Source organism: Sesamum indicum, linkage group LG3 (assembly GCF_000512975.1).
Source record: "Sesamum indicum cultivar Zhongzhi No. 13 linkage group LG3, S_indicum_v1.0, whole genome shotgun sequence".
In the NCBI taxonomy this organism is placed as follows: Eukaryota; Viridiplantae; Streptophyta; class Magnoliopsida; order Lamiales; family Pedaliaceae; genus Sesamum; species Sesamum indicum.
The window spans coordinates 12,141,231-12,157,949 of NC_026147.1; the positions used below are offsets into that span (position 1 = coordinate 12,141,231).

Below are 16,719 nucleotides of genomic sequence, written 5' to 3' on the forward strand. Positions count from 1 at the left end.
AATAGATCAAGCTCAAACGTGTCTTTAAAATTCGATCTCTAATTGGTAATTTGGTTCATTTTCAAGTCCTAGTTAAGGACGATTGTAATCTGTCAAAGGAGAGTAGCGTTTAGTTGGTGAAAGGCACAGATCCTATGCAGCCGGTAGCCTTTTGAACATTGCTCCGTAAGAGAACAAGTTCGAGCAATGGAGTTTCAGCAGCATGTTGAAAGAGATCAAAATCTCAGGATTTGTAACTCAAACAGAAAGAAGATAGATACACCTCTTCCTTCATGTTTCCTGAATAATCCCTCAAACTACACGTATCTTCTTTGAAACCGACCAAATCCGTCATCTTCAAAAAGAATATGCAACACGAAAGAAGATATACAGTATTCATTTCTGAACAAAACCTTTGGCATTACAGTAGCAAGAAAGTGACAAGAAAGAGAACGAAATATTGTGAAGGAAATTTTAAACCTTGTGTTTGTGACCTTATCATAAGTATACAAGAGAAAGCTTCAGCATAACCAAATACACATTCTATTACCATTGACAAGTATAAAACTATCAAATATGCTGTCCAGTTATCAATATTGTACATGTGTTTTATATGTACTATCCTTTCGCTACGGAGAGACTATCCCGAAGTTTTGACACCTATCAGGAGTGCACAAGTGTATCAGAGAGTTGATAGTATATCTTCATATTGGATCCCATGAATACTTCTACGAACCAAGAATCTAAATCCTGTAGCAGAAGATTCTAAATTATAGCCTGGGCTGTTCCACTATCCAAATATGGCAAAACACATTAAGGATCCAACCCAGGGCATTGTATAGCTAGGATCCAGCAAAATATGGGATAATGAACTACTTATAGGGGCAGATACAAAGATGGCATTCTATTATGATAATAGGTTTTCACCAAATGAAAGAAATTACCTGTGTGAAAGTAAGTACCAAGCAAACAGCTGCAAGCAATGATAAAGAACCCAAGCCAAATTAGACAGGAGCTTTTGCTCCAGAGACAAACTGAGCTATCTGGATACTGGTTGCAATATTCTTCCACTTTCAATCAAGGACACAATTTATCCAGCCAAAGCACTAGTAAAGAAAAATGAGTAAACAAAGTAGTCTGATTTTGGTGCAGGCTAAACAGCACGAGGAACAGGTCTCAGTAAATATATCCTGAGTTCCTTTTCATGAACAGAAACAAGCCCCAGGTAGTCGAACTCCTGAAAACCGGCGACGAGAGCCAGGATTGGAAGAATTCTAGCAATACTAACCAACTATCAGCCTACAACAGAATCATATTCATATACAGCAATAAAGCAATACACATGAAGAAAAGTAAAATAGTTTTCAGAAAAGACAAATCGTGCCCAAGATGTCGTCCAGTCAAACTCTAGATGTGATTCATGAAGTAAATACATGACACATATCTAGTTCCACACAGATAATAAGGTACATTTACAAACTTATTACAGTATGTGTAGCAGGGTGTGGATATCTTTCACGAAAATTTGTGTCCAACACATCCAAACCAACAAGAGGAGTACATCACCAAGCTGAAAGTCAAAGTCGCTCTGTTCCTCGATGAAGACAAATAGCATACCTGCAGCCAGAGTCCTGCATTTCATGTACTTTTTCTTCTCATATGATGCAGAATAAGGGGTGATCCTTCAAATAAATCCAACAAATAATTCTCTAAATCATCTGGAGTATATTTTATGTATCTTCCTGCATGCCTTCCACTTTCTAGTTGACTCCCAAACCTTCCCATAAATGAGCGGTAAGCTGGAATCACTTTTTCAGAAATGGATATCCTAAGTTCTTCACGGAGTTGAGGATCTGGGACCTTCCAAGCTGTCTGAATCCTGTAAATGTCCTCAAAGCAAGCATTAAAATTCTTAAATCTCTCCTTCAAAGCCACCTTTGATGCATTACCTGAGCTCCCACCAATACCTTCATCCTTCAAACAAGATAAGACCTTGCTCCATGATGCTCTAAGGTACTGTGTAGCATACTGTCGAATCAGTCCCCGCCGTTTTTTAATCCAGTTATCACCTAAAAGGTTTCGCAACTCAGAGTCCTTCACTTTCTTTACAATGTAAAGTATATTGTTCATTAAAAATATATACTGCATTGCAGCATCCTCATACATTCTCGACTTCTCCTCAATATTTGACTCCAAAGAAGTAATCAGTGCCAGCAGCCGCCGGGCAATTCTGGACATGGTTTCCTCTTCTGGATTATCAGTGTTCTCCCTCTCTGGCTTGTCTGACACAACCTCCACATTCTCCAGAAGTAAATTGAGAGTATCACTATAATCCACAAGCAACTTTGCATAATTCATAACATATCGCGCAAGTGGGTGAATCTCACCATTCTGTATTGGCTTCCTCGAAGATTCTCCCTGAACTGCATTTTCGAACTCCACAAAAGTCCCAATAGCAGCCTCGCCTAACCCATCTAATACACCTTTGGCCTCACTACACACCATATCACCTGCATCTTCGTCCATAAATAGGTCCTGCAGATCAGGTAAAACCTGAGCTAACGCATCATACATATCAAGAATCCTAAACAGTTTCTCTGCAGACCTCTTCCCAATCGCAACTGCCTCACCAAAATTCAACAACTGCATGACGCAACCTTTTGATGTTTCTAGAAAGCAAACTTCCCTAATCAAATCAGACCCAGAAAAAATCTGCTCACATAAATGTTTCTCACTAGATAGAAGACCCCGAACAACTACTTTAACAGCTTGAATCCATTTCTTCATCTTATCATCCAGAGATCGCCACTCAATCCTCTGAACCTCTTCAATGCTCAATTTCTCCACCCCAAGAATCACCATACATTCATCTATAACATCACGACGAACACTACAATAGACCTGGCAGCATTCCTTCTCATACCCAGATCGAATCATCCTCTCCGCAATCTCACGCAGTTCGATCACAGCATCCGGGTGGATCAATTCAAGAGACATCTCATCCCCCCCAAAGCTCACACCCCTACCATGGCTGTGGTGGCTGTAGCGCGCGCTGCTCACATCTTCAAGACTCTCACTCGTCTCCTCGTCATTCAAGAACTCAGTCGCAGCAATTGCTATAGCAGCAGCGGAGGAAGAAAGTGAGGAGCGGTGGAGGCGGTCAGGGTCGAGGGGGACGGTGTTCCGGATCAGCCCGTGACGAAACTCATCCTCCAACCGAGTCATGGCGAGCTGCAGGGTATTCTCCGCACGGTCCCTGACGTCATCACTGGCGTCAACGGCATTGAGGTTCAATTCCTCGGCCAAATGAATGATCTCATCCACCACGTTCAAGTATTCAGTAAACGAAGACAAATCGGCTTCGTTCAAAATGATCCGCTCAGCGGCTTCAAGTCGGGGATCCACTGCCGACGATGGGGCAACCGAGGCGCCGGAGGAGGAATTCTCGTCTGAGGAGACGAAGGACGAGAGAGTAGAGAGGCGGTTGTCAAAGGCCGACAGAATCAACAGCATATCGTCAGCGTCGGAGGTGTTCCCCAGAGACTGCACAATCCGCTGTGCGGTGGCCAACACCTTATCCTGGCCTTCGATCGTCGCCGCCATCTTCTTCTCTTCCACTGTCTCCTCTGTCAGTGAGAGTGTATATGACAGTATATAGATTGAGATTGGGTGAATTAGGGTTTGGAATTTGGGGGCGAAATGGACGGGAATTCGTCTTCGGTCAAGCAATTGCTCTGTCCATTTCTCTACTCCGTCTGTTTGTTTGGCGATTGATTGACTGATTTGGGAAATCGGAAAAAAATTGGAATCGGGATAAGGAAAAAGCCGCGTGGGGGGCGTTTGGTTTTAGGGTGTAATCAATTCGGGAGGTGGTTTAGACCGGCTTGATTTCATAAATTAGCGCCGGGCGGTTGGGAATCAGATTTGGATAAACCGGAAATTGGGAATTAAATTAGTATTATACCAATAAACAAGATTAATTAATTACGTGGTACTTGCCTTATACCTATAGGGTTTGGACTTTGGAATATCTTGACCGTGGAATTCATTTTTTTAATAAAGAAAAGAGGGATTATGATTTAAAGAGTGGGTGTGGTTTGGTTTTGGATCTACTACTTTGAGTATTCTAATTTATTTTCATTGTCTCAATCTATTTCAAATTTTAATAATTCTTTTAATTATATTTATGGGTCCTATAATATAAGGTATTATTATCTTTAATCCAATTTTTATTGTTTTGTTCTTGAAAAAATTTTTTGGGAGTTGTAAGCCGTACGAATTTATCTGAACGGAGCTACAATTTCATTTTCACAAACAATGTTGAACTTGCAGCATGTAACTTGATCGGGCCTGTAACATGAGGTATTGTTCGCTTCAAAATCGTAAATCATACAAGCTTCTTGTCTGTAACCAATATGGGCAGTGGCGAAGCGAGAAACATAGTTTAGTCCTATGAAAATTTAATAATTAATACAACATTATTGCAAATTAAATACATACAATGGCATAAATTGAACTGATACTTATAACCATTCATCCGACAAGGAGAGGCGAGTTGAAATATAAGAGTCGGCATATCTTGAAAATACTGCAAAATCACTCCATCTTTGTATCAATGAATATCTCCAACCTAATATAACAAATCATCAAGTTATTCAGTCAAGTCTGCCATCTATTTTATTTCGCAATTCAATTTTGATGATATTCATTGCGAAAAAAACTCCTTTTACAGATGTTGAAGTATCGCTAACATGTTAACACCATGTTACTCTTTTTAGTTGGTCGATGCGCACCTTTTAGCAAATACTCTCTCCTAAGCCTATATCTAATTGAAATATCAATCTAATTAATTAATTTTCAAAAATCAAGATCATCAACAATCTCATTTGAATTAAAACTTGACACGAGTTTTTTTTTGGATTATTGTACTTTTATAACAACTAGAAATATATATATTCTTCTTTTCACGTCCGGTCTTGTTTCTTCATCATTTAATCTTAAATTTATCCATTATCTGAAAATTAAAACCTATATATATGTAACCATAAATTTCATAATCAATTTTTTATATCTAAGCTTGTTTATTTGTCCAGAAAGAAGAATATAACAATAGGAAGAAACTATAATTTATTTTATTTAAACCAATAAAAGAATAAATTGATTGAAAATCAAAATATATAAATTAAAAATCAATAAAAAATATAAAGATAAAAGCAATAGAAATTTTAAGAAGAATTATAATCTAGGTTGAGAAAATTACAGATCGAACAATTTTTTTTTTTTACTAAATGAAAGGTGGAACTATGTGATGTTAAATGATGGAGAGTAACCTTATGTTTGGATTTGTGTTTTAAGTGTTTTATTTTGTGTTTTGGAGATAAAGAGAGAAAAATAGAAATAAGTAAGTTTGTGTTGGAAATAGATCATATGTTTGAATTTGTGATTTGAGGTAATTTAGAATATTTTAAAATAAGTTATGTAGGTTTGATGTTGGGATTTATGAGACAAAAATCACTGTTCATTGTCAAATCATATCTATTTTATATATATTTTTATATATAAATATTATATATTTAATATTGTATTTTTTATAGAAAAAAATTACTATTTATTGTCAAATTATGTCTCTTTTATATTATTAAATGTATATATATATATAATATATAGAAAGTTGAAAAATAAAAAAGTACACATATAAGGTATAAAAACACAAAAACAAACATTAAGTATATTTTATCTTATCTGATAAAATACAAAAATATGAATCCAAACACTGCCAAAGTGTCTTAAAGGGAAAATGGAAGAAATTATTTTTTGCAGGAGTTAAGGAAAATTGTGGTAATATTGCAGCTGCGTGTGTTCCTTAGAAGCTTCAAGCTGCTGTGGTTTCTTTATGGCAATCATGAAGTAGTTAGTTCATGGGCTACAACAATAACAACATAAAATATAAATAAATAAATAAATAAGAATTGGTGGGTCAAAGCTGACCTTTGACCCAGTCCAGTCCAGTAACAGACTATAACTCAAGTGTCAGTACCATTGGATGTGGGATGCGTTCCAACATTATTTATGAACAATTAAATTTATCTTATTGAAACTTGTTAATTTATAAAGTAGAAACAAAATGTATATTAGGAATGTTTAATTAGCCGAATCGAGTTGATTTTTTGATTAATCGAAAATTTGATACATCAAAATGGCGTATCTAAGATCGAACTGAATTCGTAACAAAAAAAAATTGAATATTTTTTTCGATTCAATGCGGGTAATTACTGAATTACTAAATTCATAACCAAAAAAATATCTTATTGGCCTCCATCAATTAGTTTAACAGTTTTTTATTTTTATGTTTTAAATTTAAAAATGAAAAAAATTATATTATAATGTTATAATATAATATAACTCAGCCAAATCATATCGATGGATTGTATTGATTCTTCAGTTCAAATTTTGATATGAATCGAAATTTCGATTCGATCAATTTTTAATATGTTAATCAAACTTTGAACACCCCGAATATATAAAGTGTATAGTAAGTATATATCTTGCATATATAATTTACTAAGACACTTAGTTTCAAATATAGTGCGTGTAATTTGGAGAGTGTTTGGATGAAGAATTAGAAAGTATTTAAAATTCTTTTTAAAGAAAAAGTTTATAACTTAAAAAGTAAGATGCAAAGAATTTTTAGTAAACTCTTTTAATAAAATAAGGAGTTACTAACTTATTTTTAAAATTTAGATAAACTCCTTCAAATTAATCCCAAAATTGTTCTTTGATATCTTATCAATTTTATTATCTTATTTTATTCAAACACTTTGAATTTATTTGTAAAATAAATTTTGTAAAATATATGAACTAATAAAACTCTTACTTAGAACTTATTTGGTTGGAGTGAAAAATGAGTGTATAAAAGTGGAAGTAAAATGGGACATATAAGAAAAAAGTTAGGTGTTTGGTTAGGGAGAATAGACGGGGGAAGTAAAATTGGATATATAAAATCATTCCTGTGTCCAACTTTATTTTAGTTCAAAATTGAGTGAAAAAGTAAAAGTATAAAGTTAAAAAGACAAAAAGGTACACATTTTATTTTTAATCCCAATTGACTTAGAACTAACTTATTGACATCTTTAGAAAGTCGTACTTGAGTGAGGATCGCATTTCCTTGCTCGTCATACTACATTGGTCGATTGCCCTTGTCCTTGTTAGGTTGAGGCAAGTGTCCCTCCATGTCCTTCCTACTTCTTCCCTTGATCAATTCAATATAGCACTTTCGTGCTACATAGTGGTTACTATATTCCTCCAACTCCTGCTCTATTGAAGAATTTTATCTTCATATGGTGAGTAGATACCATAACTTGGAAAATGTTCAGAGGGTTCCCTAGAATGATGTTTTATATGGAAAACATGTCCACTATGAAGAAGGATCATCTTGGACTTCTTGTTAGGTTTCTACCCTAATGTCTTCTTGTTAGGTTTCATCCCCAATGAGAGGGGAAGAGAAATCTATCTTTGGGGGTGGACCACATCCATTGCAACTCTGAGAGCGATGTATCTATTAGCTAAAGCGGGATATCTCCCAAGTTTCATCTCCTAGTAAACCTTGTAAAAAGTAATGTCAGCAAAATTACCACAATCTACAAATATGTGTTGTACAATGTAATTACATATGGTAGCAAAGATAACAAGAGCATTATTATGAGGTAAGTATACTCTCTGTGCTTCAACAAATCCAAATTGGATCTTGGAATCCCCTACTAGGGCTTTTTGGTCAATTCCTAATCACCATTCCAATAGTGTGGGCATGAGCATATTTGGCCCTTTGCTTGTCCTCATCAGTGGGTCCTCTTGCTATCACGTGGATTAGACCTTTAGCTATGATGGACATTTTTCCCTTTTGTGCTCCTTTATAGGAGGATCAACTGGTCTTTCTTTGCTTCTTCTGGAGGCCCTTTTGTGGGATGGTTTGTCCATTTGCTTGACATAGCCCGCTTGGATAAGGCTTTCTATTTTCTTGAGGAGCTGGCGGCGCTTATTGGTGTCATGTCCACATTCCCTATGGTACTTGCTAAAGAAGCAATATTTGGAAAGTTGTGGACGTTTCTCAGTATCTTAGGCCACTGGGCAGTAGAGGGTCAATCTATGATCATTAGCATCAATGTTTGTGATGAGCAAGGTGAAATGTTCATTCGTACGATGGAGGATTGAGATCTATTTCTAGGCTTCCCTTTGGGTCTCGTAGAGAGAGTAACACATCTTCCCTTCTTTGGTCCCTCTTTTTCTTGCAAGTACCACTCCTTCTCACCAGTGAGGTTTTTTTAGGTTGTTATATTTCTCAGTTTGGACCAATAAGCTATTAAAACTGGTAGTTGGTTTCTTGGTCGGGAATTTGAGAAACTTTGTATTTCCAAGCTTTGCATGAGGACGCTAATTAGTACTTCCTGATCAGCAGAGGTTACTTTAAGAGTTGCGATTGAAGCGATGTATGTAAGGCCTCAGGGTTTCCTTTTCCACCTATTTAAGCTTGAAGAGGCTTATGGTCGTCTTTCAGTAATTTTGGTTGCTTGTAAACTGATGCAAAAACAAAGAGCTAATTTTGCAAAAGAGTGTATTGAACCAGGCGAGAGCAGGTCAAACCATTGGAGGAAAATTTGGTTAGCATAGTAAGAAAATATGGCATTTAATACCATTGATATACGTGTGTAACAACATGGAATTTATTTGTTCAAGAGGGTCACTAGTATCATCATAGGGTGACAAGTTGAGAGGGTAATTTGAAATAAGCTAGGAGTTCATCAACCATTACTCCCACTGAAAGGGATTCCTTATCTCGAATGGGGGTTCCCTGTCCATTCTCTAGCAAAGGCATGCCATGTGTTCATAATCGCTTTTCGATCTTCTTTAGTATTAGCGAGACCAATAGGGTTAAACTTGTGTTGCTGCAACGCAGCAGGCGGTGCCAGAGCTAGCCCCTCAAACCCCATATGCTAATAATGTGTACTAGGATTCAGTAGCACTACAAGAATCTCTTGAAAATTTAAAATTATCAAAGGACTAACTTGCAAAACAAGAACCACTGTGAGACTGAAGTTAGTAATGACTTTGGAATGAAATAAATAAGGAACTTAAGATAAAACATAAGATTTAATAAGCTAAACTGTGTAATTCTAGTGTGGAGTGTTGAAACTTTGAAAAAAAGTGTTCAAACTCATGTGAATAGAGTAGAAAACAAAGAGAACGCAAGTGGACTTCCTAAATAAGTTTGTATACCTTCTTGACTTAAGTGTGCTCCTATTTATCTAAGTAGGTTCTAAAAAATTTAAAAATTGATTAAGGGAGATTAAGATATCCCAAAAATCCTTGAGATGTCTATTTGGAGGAATTATGCTAATCTCCCTATTTGTCATGTCATTTAGAGGAAGAGATTTTGCTAGAGGCTAGAGCAACAAGAAAATAGCCTAGAATCATGGGATTAGTTACATGTGATCTTTATCCACACAAATCCAACTGATATGTGTGTCCTGCTAGCATACTTTTAGTATAAGGTGGCATTTAATGTGTCTGATGAGGTGGATGGACCTTAGATCTGTTGATACCAGACTTGAGTTGAGTGTTGCCCTGTCAACAGGGCGACAAGGTTGGGTTGCTTAAGCTAGCAGTCCTCCAGTCTCTTGATAGTGAGTGGGCCAGCATGGAAAATTTATGTTTGAGTAATTTGATCTTGACACTGTAACATGATTTGGCTTCAATTAAATCATTGGACTTGGAAAAATAAAAGCGTTAGACATCATCAAATATCATAATTGTCAGGGTAAATACAAGTAAACCTACATCCAATAACCGTTTGTTGTTTGTAACATTATAAATACCCTCCTTAAATGTAAAATAATTATGTAATTTCTAAACGGTGAGGTGAAATTACTACTTTACCTTGCCGATCTTAAAAAAGTATATTTGAAAAAAAATATAAACGAATTTGAGGTTGGACAAAATAAATAATTCATATAGCATATTAAGCCATAAAAATATTTTAGAAAATTATGAAGAATGTGTAAGATTGGGATTCATAATTCAAAAGGGCATTTTGTCCGATCAACTATAAAAATTTAATGAAAACCTAATGGGGCCTAATAAATGAGCTTAATGTTAGACGGACAATAAATTATAGATAGTATTTGTATTTCTCAAACAACAATAAGATATTTCTAATTATAATAAATCTTAATAGAGGTAGCTGAATTTACTAATAATTGCTATTACTATCTACGATATTTTCATTAAAGTGTATTACCAAAGTCCATCACAAATTTATAAAAGTTTTACTATATTATTGTTGTTGTTGTATACGACTGAACTTGATCTCCAAAATGCAATTTTTTTCTTTAAATCAATCCAAAACCAAACAACCTTTTAACCCGTTGATTGTAATACGATCTAATTGAGTAGACCAGTTAGAACGATCCGACGATTTTATTATAACAATAATAATTAATGATTGTAAATGCTCGATGCTCGTACAAAATTAGTAACCATGTGTGTGACAAAAAAAATATTAAGTAACATATTTTTTTATTATAGAAGCATAAAAAATTAAATTATAATGATACAAATATTTTATAAATACAAGTTAAATAGAAATTAGATATTGAGAATTACAATCTTATAAATACAATCATAGTTGAATAGGCGTATAGGAGATTTGAATAAAAAATAAATGAAAGTATTTTTATACGGTCTTTTATCAGTCGGTAGCAGATTTTCCGCCCTTTATTCTGATGTAGCAGGAAGCCATGGAAGCACAGTCCATTCGATCACTGAGAAGAATGGCGAAATCTAAGGAGGAAACCCAGAGAGGCTCCCATGGAGATATCTCAGGAATCGATGATTTAGGAGATGATCTCATGCAAAACATCCTCGGCCGGCTGCCGGCCTCATCCTTCGCTTCGGCAGCGTGTGTTAGCCGCTCCTGGAATTCTCTGTGCAGTAGCCTCCTGTCTTCTCCTAGGCTATCTTCTGCTGTCTCGTTTAACCCTTCTCTTGAGGTTTTTGTGTTTTCCTCTTTCTTGGAGTTAGTTAATCTGGGAAAGTCAAGATTGTTTATTGCTCATGATTCTTATATTCTCTACGGTTTACTGAAATTGGGTATTTGGACATTTTATTTTGTTCCTTTACCCGTTTTTGGGTTCTGTAGAGAAGGGTTCTTGGTTCCTATTCATTGGCATGCATGTTTGCTGACTTGTAGTTTGATTGGGGAATTTTATTTCTTATGAATCATTAGCTAAGATTTTTTATTTTTAAGGTTTTCAACTGATGTGCATTTCGAAAGTTATGATAATATGTATGCATATTTCTGGTTTGTGTTATTTCTGTTGATTTATCATCATTTGAAACTAAATTAATAGCTGAATTACAGATTGACATCCACATCCTACAGTTCCTTAGAATTTTTTATTTTTCTAAATCACTCATGCCAATCGTAAGAGCCCTGTTTCAAATAAGTTCTGATAAGCAGTTGTATCTTGGCTTGGTTATTTCATGTGTATGATTGTAGACAACTATCTAAGAGCAATAAGAAATAAGACGAGAATGAAAACTGGTTCGTTGGAAATAAGATTTCAAGTGCAGCCACATGATGCAAGTACATGGATGAAACAGAACTCATTGTTTTCTCTTATTCATTTTCAAGATATGTTTGTCTTTTTTTCTTGGCTCTTCTCCAACAATAATATATTTTTCTGTGGTGGTGATAGAATGCTGTGAATGAGGTTTTTGAAAAGGTCTTATCCGAACCCATTCGACCTCATTTTGCGCTGGCCTCTATTGGTCCATCCTTCAGCTTGCAAGCAGCTCTGCAACTGGTATGATTCCTTGCTTCCTTGTTTGTATATAGGAATGTGGGGGTGTATGTACCTACTTTTTATTAGATAGCTAAGAAGATGATACTTTGCAGATTGACAAGAAATTGGGTTCCAGGATTCCTGTAATTGTCAATGTGTCTGAGGGAGTCATTGGTAGGGATGTGAAAACTGATCAGTTTGTAGAGGTAATATCCAAATGTTGATTCTTGTTACAATTTCACTCAGTCATGAAGCTTTAGAAGTAGGTTTTCTTGTGGTGCTTGTTCCTTGCTCTTGAATTTTGAAATACTATCATTGAGATCTTGAATTAGTCTCCGTAATATTTAATTGGAGGTTGAGGCAAAGGCACTTACCTTTTTGAGAATACTCCTCTGATGTGTCAGATTTATTGGTGTAGGTACAATGGGAAGTAACTATGGAAGAGGAAGATCTTGGTGCTGTATCAATGGTGGAGAATGTGAACCGGGGAATTATATTGACAGTTGGGTTTCTACCTGGATTAAAGGCCCATATAATTCCTCTGTTTTCCGGAGATAAGGTAAATGGGATTTGTGTAGCTCTCAGAAACAACATTATTAAGTTTGCCATGTCTAATGGATTTCAATACTTGTACAAAATGTTGGTGGGGAACCTGAATTTTATCTATCAGCTTTTACAATGGATTTCTTTTGTTTGAACTTTTAAAGAAAAAAGAAGTAATTTTCTATGCGTTGGTCAATCTGTAGTTTAATATTGTTTTGTAGTATAAACTTGAACCATTGACTTGTGGTATAAGGAGCTAATTTGAGGTGCATGCAAAAATCAGGGACCTGGAAGTCTTCTCCTTGATGAATTTGTGATGGATATTAGAGAATCTGCATCAGCTGTTTCTCATTCAACATCTCCTGCCGGAATTATACTTTTGGCTGTGAGTGAAATTTTCTTATTCATTTCTTGCCCTTTTTTGCATGATGCTTCTAAAGGATGTTCTTTCTTCTTCTCAAACTTTTTATCCAAAAAAATTGATTAGTGTTTCTCCTCTATCTTATTAGAGTGTAGACTAGTTGGTAACTTTTACTTGGGCATTTTAGTTTCTGAATATTTCCTCCCTTCAACTGTCAGCTCTGCATATGGAAATGTTGGGTATCAAAAGATTGTCCGACTGTTTCTTTATCGTTCCACTTTGCTATGAATTTTTAAGTATATTTTGAAAGCTGGAAGTTTTGATAATTTTTAAGAGGGTTTTAGATGCTATATTTAGATGTTATGTATTTTGAGAGATATCATTCTTCAATTGTTTCTCATATTTGAATACATGATGTGCTAGGACCGAGAAACAGACATCAAGCCGATTCTCCAAACAATTGGTGAGTAACTATATCTAGACATTGTGCTTGCACATGAAATTAATGTGTTTAATGCTTAATGGCATACATCTGTAGTTCTATCCACAAGATGAGAAGTGCTATATGTTGATGGCACTTAGTTTTAAGAATCAAATGAAACTTCGAATATACAATTTATACATAAATTCCAATGCATTTTACAGTTCTTTGTTATCGTGTGTTATTCAGAATGCGCCTTCTCTGAGGACACTTTCATTGTGGGTGATGGAGGTAGTCAATTCTTGTATAAAAGTTATAATGGAAACAGTATTACGTGGCAGCCAGGTTCCACTTGTGCTGCAGTTGCCCTATTATTTGCAAGGGATAGGAACAAACCTGGTAAGTTCATCCATCATTTTGGCCCTGTGAGCAACTCTCATGACAGACTTGAAATGAACAAAAACTATTGTATCAATTAGAGGATTGCTAAAACTTGTCTTCTATTTTTTATTTAGTTGATAGTTTTCTCTCTCTTGTTTTGGGTGTATATTTACTTGCAGGTATTGGGGAAATTAAATTTCATGTCATGTTATCAACCGGCATATCACCACTTGGTAACATGTATAAGGCAGTTTCTGTTAAATCAAATGAAAATTCAACTTGGCTCACTGCATCGAGAGAAACAGTTCGTGAGCATCTTGATGGCCAAGCTATTTTAGAGGATATCTATGAAGAGGTATCCCTGTTTGAACCTAACATACCATTATGTTGTTAATTCGAGCTTACATCTGCTAGAGAACAAAAGAGGAGGGTAGATTTTGGTGGTTTTCATAGTTCTGCATTGTAGGTAAATTTGTACTAGAAGCTTGGATTATTTTGTATTGTACATCACTCCTAGTGAGGTTGTTGTCATAGATTTGCATTGTAGGTTCAGCTACAGTAGGTGGGCCCTTCTGTACTTTGTGTCAGTACTCGACAATTTTTGGCATGGTTCGTTGTTGAAGCATTTAATTAACAGCAATCAACAATCACTCTAAAGGAATCAAGAGATCTTTTGCTTTTACTATTCACACGTGGTGGTATTTAAATGGTAGTAGACAGTGTCAAGACTGCGGTCTTCCTTGCCTTTGTGGCTGAACTGCTACTCAGAAGTCACAGTATTCTTAGTATTTCTGGATCAATTTCTGGCTTGCTCTTATATATATTACTGCTTTATGTCCAAAGGTAAAAGGAAATGCAATTAGACATCCAAATTTGTCATTACTACTCTTTTAATTATTCTTCTGAAGGAGATCATTGTGACAGCTAGACGATCGCATTCAGTATCCTGCGTTCTACATTGGAGTAACAAAAAGAAGACGGTGCTCATTTGTGAAGGAAAAAGCAAGATGGATGCAATTTCATGAGTTTCATGAAGTTCTGGGGTAATATACAAATCTTGTTATTACAAGTTCTCTTTCTCGATCTAAATTCAATTTACTTGTGGAGCAAAGTACTATTATGCTGTTACGTAATGTGTGAATTGTGATTGAACGATTGCTATTCGAATACTAAGGTCTAATTCACCTATCTTGATCTACTTAGTATTTTCTGAAATTGTAATAATCCTCGTTGAGAAAAAATTGTGAAGCTGAAAATGTATGACAAGAAATAAGCTGATAGGAAGATCGAGTCTCCCTCTTGCCAATTCTAAATCATGTGGCACATGACATATCATGGTTTAATAAAGACTGTACACAACAATTTTCTACGAACTACAGTTCTGTACTGGAATATGCTATCACAATGTGCTTGTACAAAAACTTCGTAAAACTACTGGTGAAAATTTAAACAAAAATACTTGAGGTTAACCATTTCAGCTATTAGAAAACTTTGTCCATCCATTTTTAACCTACATTGTGGTTCTCAAATTTACTTTCTTTAGTAAAGAAACATGAATCATTGGAAAGCAAAGAGGTCTTATAACAAAGTTATCAAGCTAACTTCACAAACAGACACGTTACCTTTGTGACGAAGTGCATTATTTGAGTTGCTTGAACACGATGAATGCTCAATAACATTTTATTTTTCAGGTTAAAATCTTTACTTCTCTTGGCTTCTACCTCTTCCTTTGCAATTGTATCGACCCATTGTGTAACTTCTTTTGTACTTCAGGGGAGATGAAGAATACCTATTTGTCAATTCTGTTGGCATCAAAACTCGAGACCCCTTTCGCTTTTACATCTCAGACTCCAGAGCTGCTCTGTCTTCTTGCAATAGAGTTTTCGATATGCTTAAGGATCTGAAATTAGATTGTGACTCCATGAACAATCATGCAAGTCCCAGTGTTACCCATTGTGACAAAAGACAAGTCTTCGGAGGCATTATCTTTTCCTGCTGTGGTCGTGGCGACTCTTTCTTTGGACACCCCGGTATTGATAGTTCCCCATTTCTGAAGAACTTTCCTGGGGTTACTTTTGGGGGAACTTATTGTGCTGGGGAAATCGGACGTGGGAAATTGAGCTTGTATGACCAAGGCATTGAAGAAGGCGGCTCCGTCAAATGCAGTCAGCATGTTTACAGCGCTGTTTACCTAGTTATGTCATACTGCCCACCACCACTAGAACAATAAAGTTTTGTGGGGAAGGCTTCATTGCAGATTAAAGGCTTTTGGTCAGGTTCGGTGCTGTTTCTCTCTCGTGCTCCTGAAATAGAGCTCCTGTGTAATTCGTAAATGCTTTTAGAAGTAGATAGACCATATGGAGTGTTAGTATGATCTTGTGAACTTATGTGCAAAGATCGACTGTTTCTTAAAGTAGAAATCCCGGAGTTTTAGGCCAAAATCGTGTTTTCGCCATTTCCGGGAGGATGTTAACAGAGACGCCTGTTATGAATGTGCTATTTCTTCCGTCTGTAACTATGGTTGATATACATGGAGGAAGTGCACTTATTCTCATCTCTTTGCTCTTATCACTAGAATTGGGAGAGTCCAATGATGAGCCATACTTTGCAATGGTTTCTTCATCTGGATATTTTACTACACATCTTGATATGTTTGTTGGAAATTGCAAGTACTACACTAACCTTAAGGCCATTTTGCCAATGTGGTTACATAATTGATTATAGATAATCATTTACATAATTGATAATTGATTTTAAAATAATGAATTTTTGAAGAAGTGATTGTGATGTTTGGATTCAAAATTTCATATTTAACTATGCAAATGCAGAATACAGCTTTAAGGTTTCGTTTGGTTCAGTGGGAGAAAAGGGGAATTATGATGTTCCAAGAATGGTAAATTGCATTATTTTTTAAATTATAAGGAAGTTTTTTTGTACTTTATTTCTTCACAAGGACGTTTTTATACCTTTTCAATAATACAAGAGAATAAATTGTATTTAAACCATCTATTTTATGCACAAGAATGGAATTTTAGTTATTAAAAATTAGAAATAGGTAGAATGCCTACTGCGACGAACTAAATGATAATATCAGGTTTTGGTTAAATTATTATTGAAATTTATAAAATGTTTACAGGTTGAGATCATTTAATTAAATTGAAATTTTGGTACACCAAATATTGTTATGGTGAAGTATT

The 16,719-nt window shown here is 35.5% G+C and overlaps 2 protein-coding genes across 2 annotated transcripts; one reads left to right on the forward strand and one right to left on the reverse strand.

Moving 5' to 3' along the window:
• On the reverse strand, window positions 1,272–3,826 carry LOC105158136 (exocyst complex component EXO70B1). Its single transcript, XM_011074775.2, has one exon. It carries the CDS (start codon window positions 3,580–3,582, stop codon window positions 1,618–1,620), a length of 1,965 nt encoding a protein of 654 aa, XP_011073077.1. The 5' UTR covers window positions 3,583–3,826; the 3' UTR covers window positions 1,272–1,617.
• Window positions 10,677–16,160, forward strand: LOC105158137 (F-box/LRR-repeat protein At5g63520). Its single transcript, XM_011074776.2, has 10 exons — window positions 10,677–11,021; window positions 11,730–11,837; window positions 11,930–12,022; window positions 12,235–12,375; window positions 12,643–12,744; window positions 13,144–13,183; window positions 13,391–13,540; window positions 13,702–13,877; window positions 14,447–14,565; window positions 15,296–16,160. The coding sequence occupies exons 1-10, from the start codon at window positions 10,770–10,772 to the stop codon at window positions 15,750–15,752; spliced, it is 1,638 nt and encodes a 545-aa protein (XP_011073078.1). The 5' UTR covers window positions 10,677–10,769; the 3' UTR covers window positions 15,753–16,160.

Bases quoted from the DNA above. Each gene is read 5' to 3' on its own strand.
- LOC105158136 (XM_011074775.2), bottom strand. From the start codon at position 3,582: ATGGCGGCGACGATCGAAGGCCAGGATAAGGTGTTGGCCACCGCACAG.
- LOC105158137 (XM_011074776.2), top strand. From the start codon at position 10,770: ATGGAAGCACAGTCCATTCGATCACTGAGAAGAATGGCGAAATCTAAG. The intron at 11,838-11,929 runs GTATGATTCCTT...GATACTTTGCAG, and splicing joins TGCAAGCAGCTCTGCAACTG to ATTGACAAGAAATTGGGTTC. The intron at 12,376-12,642 runs GTAAATGGGATT...TGCAAAAATCAG, and splicing joins CTCTGTTTTCCGGAGATAAG to GGACCTGGAAGTCTTCTCCT.